The 9,224-nt window shown below is 46.7% G+C and overlaps 1 protein-coding gene across 1 annotated transcript in view; it reads right to left on the bottom strand.

Moving 5' to 3' along the window:
• The window catches only part of PANX1 (pannexin 1), a 30,159-nt gene extending 21,755 nt beyond the window's left edge, over nucleotides 1-8,404 (bottom strand). The window contains exon 1 of the mRNA XM_072402649.1: nucleotides 8,110-8,404. Coding sequence (XP_072258750.1) covers nucleotides 8,110-8,290 — 181 coding nt within the window. The 5' untranslated portion in view covers nucleotides 8,291-8,404. The remainder of the gene's footprint in view (nucleotides 1-8,109) is intronic.
• Nucleotides 8,405-9,224: the final 820 nt, after the last annotated feature.

The raw sequence follows: 9,224 nt of genomic DNA, 5'->3' as shown, positions 1-9,224 counted from the left end.
ATTCCTGGAAACTGGCAAAAAATGATAAAAATTCAGTTTATATAATATTTATATCAGCTTATACACAACCCAACGTCAGGGGTTAATTACCATTTGTCTTGCGGCACGACAGGAGGTGGCAGCTGGCCCCTCAAGCCTGAGAACTACCCCATACCCCAAGTAGCAGTTGAGTCCAAGAACTCAAAAAGACACTTTGCTCTCTCATAACCTCATCACCGTACGGCTCCAAGACTTTTCTAGAGCTGCCCCGACTCTCTGGAATGGTCTTCCTCATCCTTTTCCGCTTGCTCCTACTTTCTGCTCAAAACCTATCTTTTCAAACTTGCCTACCGTTTTCTTCTGTCTCCTAATACCCTCCCTACTTCCCACCATTCCATATCTCCCCTCCTATTGTATGATACTTCCACCTGCAAAACTGTAAGCTCTTCGGGGCAGGGTCCTCTCCTCCTTTGTCACTGTCTATATCTGTCTGTCATTTGCAACCCCTATTTAATGTACAGTGCTGCGTAATATGTTGGTGCCATATAAATCCGGTTTAATAATAATAAGTATCAACGAGTGGGGATTTGCCCTACCACAAAAACTTTACTCTGAATGGGTACAGTATGGGCATAGTCACTTGAAAGTAGGACTAAAGCTCCACCTCAAAATTGTGTTATCAAGCAAGTTTATTGCAAAAAGGCACCGACAAAATGTCCCTTTTGCAAATTACATTCTTACCTGCATGTTGAGTTGCCAAAACTGTTGCAGGTAGCTGCATGCCACAAAAGACATACAACGGTCACCCAATCCAGATGAAAACATCTGTAACATGAGACTGTCATCCCATGAGTAGTTAAATCCTTGTCCTGAAGATGGAGAATGTCTTTGGTCACCCCCTCCTTGGACCCTACGTGGTGCACTTGGAAGGTGGTGGTCAGGAAAGCAGAAGCACCAACATAGAACAAGCATGCAAGCTGATAAGAATAGTGCAGATCCCGAAAACCAAACAGCAGTCTCTAAATCTAAATCACTAAAATTGGCAATTGACAACTTTTTTTGTTCACTTGAAGGCAGATACACTGGCAATTTTGTGTCTGGTGTGGTTGAGTTTATTAACACATTTGATGATTCCATATCTGAGGATGGATCAAGAATAATTGGTCTGCTTCCTTTACTTCTTGGGCGATCTATTTTTAATAGATTGGTGATCAGGTCAGAAATAAAAATCAAGTCGTGTGTCAATACAATGGCACAATACAAACTACTTTTATAAATGACGTTGTGTTATAAGCACACTAAGGTCTTAAAACCAAATGGGTGGCTCAGTGGTTAGCACTCTGGCTATTGCAGCGCTGGGTCCCAGGTTCCAATCTCGGCCAGGACACTGGCAAGGGTTTCCTCCGGGTACTCCGGTTTCCTGCAGTAAGGTTAATTGGCTTCCCCTCAAAAAAATCGACCCTAAATTGTATGACTATTATGCGTACATTACATTGTGAGTCCCCTTGTGGAACAGTTAGTGTCCTGACTATGTGACTTTGTAAAGTGCTGACATATTATACTGGCTAATAATAATTATGGGTCAGTTTACGACATTTGTCCGCCAAAATAAAAATGAGTAGAAGAGGACCTGGGACTTCTGCAACTTCTCACACCAAAAGGTTGCATAATTTACCACTGAAAATACAATCTTCCCCATCAGTGGGATGTCTGCATTGTAGTATGACAAAGCATACTGATAGTGGAAAAACAAAGATTTTCTAAAAAAAAGTTCAACTTTTTTTTTTTAAGGAGAGATTACTGGTACCAGGAGATTCGCCTAGATTGTAAACTCTTCTGGGCAGGGTTCTCTCCTCCTGTGTCACTGTCTGTCATTTGCAAACCCTATATAATGTACAGGGCTGTGGAAAACGTTGGCGCTATATAAATACTGTTTATTAATAATAATAATAATAGAAATTTCAACCGAGAGCTGCTCATACTGGATTGAGAAAGGTAAATGCCGTATGCCAAGAGGTCCACTAAACGCACACTGATAGATTATTGGCCAACAAAATTTATGGACAGCGGAACCTTTTGGTTCTGAATCAAACACTTTAAATTTTGTGTATACTTTTATACCACTTAAGGCATGAAGTCATGAGATGTTGCTAATGACCAACATAAGCTATGCAAAATGCCTTACTTTTAGGATTTGTCTTCACAAATTATATAACACACATCAGCCTTATGGAATATCACAGATCAACCAATTAAAGTTAGCTGCATGTGGTTATTGGTCATGGGAGCATGAAAAAAAAAACATTTGACAAACACGGGTATAATTAATCTGTTTTTAAACATATTTCTGAACTTCTGAATGTTCCAGTGAGCACTTTTAGTGCTATAACTTGGAAGTTGACATACCATCATTTCAGCCTAAATCGGCCCTGACCCGGTGCTCTGCGCAAGTTTTCTGATGGAGGAGTCCAAAGAATAATCAGAAGAGTTGTCCAGAGCCAAAGATCACTTGTGGAGAGCTTCATAAAGACCAGTCGTTTCAATGAAAACAATAAGGCTACTTACACACATTAGATTTATGTTGTTGGAAAGGATCTTTCTTGATCCTTTCCAACGATAGAAGACTGAAAGATGAATGAACGAGTGCTGTACATACAACGCCATTCTGCGCTACGGAGAGGGGGAGAACAAGCGAGCAGCACCCCGCCTTTTGCCCTTCACTTGTATTACAAGTATTGTGGGCAGTACGGTGGCTCAGTGGTTAGCACTCTGGCCCTTGCAGTTCAAATCCCGGCCAGGATACTATCTGCATGGAGTTTGCAGGCTCTCCCAGTGTCTGTGAGGGTTTCCTCTGAGTACTCCTGTTTCCTCCTACATCCCAAAAACATACAGTTGGGTTACTGGCTTCCCCCCAAAAAAACTGACCTTAGACTGTATTAAAGACAAATGACTATGGTAAGGACATTAGATTGTGAGCTCCTTTGAGGGACAGTTAGTGCCACGACTATGGACTGTGTAATATGACGGCACTATATAAATACTGTGTAATAATAATAATATATATTACGACCGTTCGTGGATCAAGCTCTGTACACACACCAGATTCTCATTTGATATCAGCCCTAAGGGGACTAACGGACGAGAATCATCTGATGTGTGTACGTACCCTAAGTATTGCATTTAACTCTCATGGCTTCTATGCATGCTCACCGGACTCCACTGCTGCAGAAAAAGTATATTGAAACGCATTTAAAATTTGCTGCACAATATTTGGACAAACCAGTGAAAAAGCTGTAAATGCACCACTGTGCGTCTAAACCTAGGGACAAAAATGTAAGATATTGCTGCTGCATTTGTTTTCAGATGGCAATCCTTCCAGTAACATGGGATCTGTTCTATGGTTACAAAGCTTGCTAACTCCCTATGGAGAGCTGTCACCCAAGGCTGCTAACTCCTGATTTTGGCTTCACCTCTCCATCTCCGCACCCCAACATGTTTATGTATTGAAAGGGTTGAACCTGGCAGGGCTGATGGAGATGCACGAGGTCCATTCTACCATCAGGAAATTTGCCTTTCATGATGACTTGCAGTTGTAGCTGGAGCTAGGAGATGAGCCGGAGGTGACCAATAGCACCGAGATGCAAATAAACTGAAAAAGAAAAATTAAACTCTAGAAAACAAAACTGAATGACATCTAGTCGGGATTTCCTGCAAGCAAAGCCTCAGCGTATAGAGCTGAAATCACACCTGGCTATATTTATACAAAATGATGCAAATTCCAAAGTTATAGCATGGGGCAAAGAGCTCAGCATTCAGCGATTGTCTGGTGTGTGTTATTCTGTTAACATAAAGAAAAGTTTAATTTACTATACACAATATATTCAGTTTTCTCCCCAGAAGCTGGGTGGGAAGAAGCTGTAGGCAGGTGGTGGCCCCTGTATTGTGACCCAACTTTTCAGTAACCTCCCAAAAACAGGTGGGTGGGGACTGAAAATTGCCGGGTGGTACGCCCAGCTAAAAGGGGCTGGGGAGAACAATGATATTATTTAATTTTTGTTGACTTTGTGATCTTTCTAAAACAAAATGAGAAGGGAAGCAACGTGTATGAGCAGAATCTCCACCATTCCCCATCTACCCATTCTGGTGCTGCAGCTCTAATTGGCATCACCAGCATTGTTCACTTCCACAAGGGTTAGATGCTTGTGCCCCCCCCCGCCCCCCCCCGCCCCCCCCTGCCAGGTGCCATGGCTCCTTCCTCTGAAACCCATGGCACCTCAGCAGCAATGTGGAGTTTGAGGAAGGAGCCATGGGACATAGGACTACAACACTACCGGAATTTTCAAAACCCAAAGACCCCAAAACCCATCATGAAGAGACAGAAGTATATTATGGCTCCTCTAGCAGCTGCTGGGGTCTCTGCTCTGTAAAGAGAACCAGTCACAATTAGGCTTAGGCAAAGCTCTGAATATACAGTGTGTGGTGCAGGATTATGTATAGAATAATATTTATATATCAGGGGTCAGCTGAAGCAACCTCCGACAGACCTCACCAACCCTTAGAAGATAAGAGATCATAAATGAGGACAGGTAATTATTGAGCCAGCAGTTTTTTTTTTTTTACTTTGGAAACCACAAGCACAGATATCACACCAAGAGGCAAAGAAAGACGCGAGAAACTTCAAGATGCTACCAAACTCCAGCATCAAGTTTGGAACTGACCCGATACCTAAATCCACAGATATAACAGAAGAATCGACTAAACGTAACAAATATTTGTAATTCTTTACCTTTCCTGCACTCCAGAAACAAAGCTCAGTGCCTACTAATCCATTAATTGGTAACAAGCCTTACACATAAATTAGATTTTCATTGCCCGAGACAAAGCTTTGCCATGGTTTATTTAGCCACCAATATTGGGCATAGGGCAGAGAGATAAGTTATCATATTTGGTAAATTTCCTATCATGGAGCACAGGATAAATCCAGCAACAATTGGGGCTCCATTAAAACGATGCTGCTTGATAGGATTTCGGGAAAAGCCTGGAACCCCCCGTTAGATAGAACGTCTCCTGCTGCAATGTTTCTTTTCACCAGCCAGGATAAGGGGTCCTGGTAAGGATGGGATCCTAAAGTGGAAAATACAAAAGCAACCATAGCAAAAATAAAAACCCTTCATTAGGTCCCCCTCTCTACTGCTCACCCAGCCACGCAGCAAAGAAAAGACATTTCGGGTGACCGGCTTCAGGAAGAAGTCTGCTGGAGAGGAAAGTTAATAAACTTATTCATCACCCCAGTACAAGAACTTCATTTTTTTGGATTTCATTTTCCAAAGTTGTGCTTTAACATGGCCTACAATTAAGAGTTGGGAAGTTTTTAGCACCCCTTGGGTCTGGGCCCTGGTTAACTTCCTGTTCAACCATTATAATCTGCAGCTGATTCCAAACTATACAGCCGTAGTATATCACACCCACTGAGTGTCAGAAGCTATTCCTGGAACAGGTGCATGAAGATCACAGGAGAGGGGGAAGACGATCAGATGTTGTGCTAACAGTGACATTACACAGCGATTGGGTGTCAGGAAACAATCTGAGCGTTCTACAATGTCACATGTCTAAGGAGGAATCTCCATGCCCAGCAATGCCAAGGCAAAGGGCACTGGGGTTCCAAAGAAAACCCCAATATTGGCTGCTTCTAGAGGACTCAGAACAGTCCAAGCAGAAGCTGGATCACCCTCCTCTCACCCATTGATTTTAGGGTTACAGGAGGCCGGGAACAGAACCTCGGACTCAGCATGGGACAAATAGGAGTTGGAGCATCACCCAGCTTACACATTGCTTTTAGGGTTACAGGACTCTAAGGGGTCAGCACCAAACAGAACCTGGATTACTATACCTCTTACTTACTGCTTTTATGGTCACAGGACCCCAGGATCAACATCAATATTTTCCCCAAAAAGTTTTTTAAGCTGGGTGGAAAGAAGCTGTAGATGAGTGAACGGCCCCGCTTTTTGACCCAACTTTTCAGTGACCAACCGAAAACAGCCGGGTGGGTACTGAAAAGTGCTGGGCGGTGCACCCAGCTGAAAGGGGCTAGAGAGAACACTGACTTCAGATTCAGTACAGCCCAAACTGGAGCTGAATCATCACCCCTCTCACCCAAAGCTTGCCGAAACTTTGGTGCTGTCTCTGGTAAAACGCACCTTCTGCAAGAACGATTGGTTAATATTGCAAAGCACGCCTAACCTGGCTTCACACCATGCAATACATAAGATTACACAAAAACATCATAACATTCAAAAATCAATAAAAACAATTCCAACTGATTAAAACTTGTCACCTGAACAAGAATAGAGGGGAAACTTTTCTTCCTTTGTAGAGATTTCCTCTCGCTGCATTCTACAAGACATGAAGTGAGGGGAAATCACCCCAATGGGGGGCAGAAGGCAAAAGAAGAGCAAAGTGGTATTACAGAATAAGTATTCCTCAAAACAAAGTGCTGTTATCCTATTTTCCATATCCCCTGACCTAACCTGACCCACCAAGAGATGAATACCTAAAACACATGGCATAGGAAGACAATGAGAGCCTTTCCAGGGGTATAACCCCCAATTTCCTAATCATTTCACCAAACAGACCACAGCAAAGCTGATATCCCCAGCAATTATACCCTGAGGAGTGCCCGATCAGTATGAGGATGACACCCTCAGAGTACCATGTGTGCCAAGAGCGGCACTACACAAGGTAATGCAGTGATCACCGGGCACAGTGTAGCACTCAGCTACCAATCTGGTGATAACGTTCATTCACCGGGAATCTGATTGGGTGATTAGCCACCATTGTGCAGAGTTCCCTGGAGATCAGTTTGTGTATGGGAAGCCTCATGGAGCTCACCTGTCACTGCACTGGGAAAAGATATTCTATGTGTGTCTGATACCGGTAAACTCACAGCTCCAGAGTACCAATAACTAGCTGGGCAAACAAGATGAAGCTGCAACTCCTCTCCATACCTGACACAACACACTGCCAGGACCAGAGTACTCCCATCATTGCAGGGATGGCACTGATGTGCCCAGGTATAGAGGGAACCAGCCCAGCACATAGACTTCATAGGGTTCATGTCTGTCATTGTACCCAGCAAAGGGGGAGATTCCAGGACTCTCCGTGACACGGCTCACTCCCAGCCACAGAGTACCCATCACTGTATAAAGGATGGAGATGACAGGTGTGCCTGGGCATGGAGGGGGTAGCACAGAACAATAACAGTTTTTTGCCAGCCATTGTATCCTGGATATTCACTCCCAGCTCTGGAGTACCCCCGTCACTGTACGCAGGATAGAGATGACAAGGAGAATCCTGGACCCTGCTTTGTGGCTGGCATTGCACACTCCCAGCTCTGGAGTACCCCCGTCATTGTACCTGGTATAGAGATGACTGACAGGGGATGCAGGACCCTTCTTTTGGCTCCTAGGTACCTGCATCAATGACAGGTGAGCCCGCAGACAGGGAAGGTGCAGGACCCTTCTGAGTCTGGCAGGGTGCTCACCTAGCTCCAGAGTACCCATTGTACTCAGCACCCACCTGAGCCAAGCAGGGCACACTCCCAGCTCCAGAGTACCCATCATTGTCCCTGGGATGACAGACATGGATGACCCAGGACCTCACACCCCCAGCTCCGGAGTATCTCAGTCTGGGTACTTAGGATAGAAGCACCCTCAGACATGGAGGATCCGGGTACCCTCTGTATCAGGCAGGGCACACCCCCAGCTCCAGAGTACCCATCATTGTCGCTGGGATGACAGCGGTGGCCCCAGACAGGGCGGATCCCAGACCCCTCCTCTATCACCGTACACCCCCAGCTCCTGAGTAGCCGTGTCCTTGTGCCCCATGGCAGGCAATGCAGACTCCCAGCACCAGAGTACCCATCATTGTCCTCCATGTGTCTGTGTGCCAGGATAGAGATGCCAGGCAGGGACAATGTGACTGGCATGGTTCCCCCCCAGCTGTCATTGAGCCCTGTGTGTGCCAGGCTCAGCATGCCCAGTACTCATGGGGGATGACCTGTGTGCCAATCATTCTGCCAGGCAGTCTCCCAGCTCCGGAGTCCCCCAGCCATCCCCCCCGGGTTCCACTCACCCATGGTGATCTCCTGGGCGAATGCCAGCGATATGAGGAGCAGGGGGAGCCCGACACCGATACATGACACGATCTTATCCACCGCCAGCTCCAGCCGCAGCCCCTTGTACTTGGACTCGGGCGGATCCTTCAGCAGGAAGTCTGAGAAGACGTATTCGGTGGCGATGTGAGCGATGGCCATGTTGTGTTCTGTGGGGGGGTCACCGGGTGACACAAAGACACCGAATCACCCCCGCATACCGACCCCGCGTGTGTCTGCCGGGACAGCCTGAGCGCGCTCCCGAGGGGAGGCGGGGCGGCGTGCGCGGGCGTACAGGGAGGCGGGGCTGCGCTCTCATTGTCACAGTGCAGAGGTGCGCGAGAGGGCGGCTAGTGGGCGTGGCTGCCCACCCTCTATTGTCAGGCTCAGGTTACCTGTGTGTGCTGCAGTGATTGGAGCGGTGCAGAGGGCGGCTGCTTCCTATCCGTGCATGAGACCTCTGTATGGGATGGCTGCTTCCTATCCATGCATGGGACCTCTGCATGGCATGGCTGCTTTCTATCTATGCATGGGACCTCTGCATGGCTGCTTCCTATCCCTGCATGGTTGCTTCCTATCCCTGCATGGTTGCTTCCTATCCGTGCATGGGACCTCTGCATGGGATGGCTGCTTCCTATCCGTGCATGGGACCTTTGCATGGCTGCTTCCTATCCCTGCATGGCTGCTTCCTATCCGTGCATGGGACCTCTGCATGGGATGGCTGCTTCCTATCCGTGCATGGGACCTCTGCATGGCTGCTTCCTATCCGTGTATTGGACCTCTGCATGGGATGGCTGCTTCCTATCCGTGCATGGGACCTCTACATGGCTGCTTCCTATCTGTGCATGGAACCTCTGCATGGGATGGCTGCTTCCTAGCCATGCATGGAACCTCTGCATGGGATGGCTGCTTCCTATCTGTGCATGGGACCTCCGCATGGGATGGCTGCTTCCTATCCATGCATGGGACCTCTGCGTGGCTGCTTCTTATCCCTGCAGCATTAATTCCTCCCTTGCAGGTTGAGTGCAGTCTTCAGAGATCACAGAGTCACACAATACTGGCCTAGGCCCCATACACATTTGTATTGTACATTTGC

This window comes from Pyxicephalus adspersus, chromosome 1 (genome assembly GCF_032062135.1).
Source record: "Pyxicephalus adspersus chromosome 1, UCB_Pads_2.0, whole genome shotgun sequence".
Taxonomy (NCBI): Eukaryota; Metazoa; Chordata; class Amphibia; order Anura; family Pyxicephalidae; genus Pyxicephalus; species Pyxicephalus adspersus.
The sequence above is the reverse complement of the archived record's forward strand: the minus strand, read 5'-3'. Positions and strand labels throughout refer to the sequence as shown.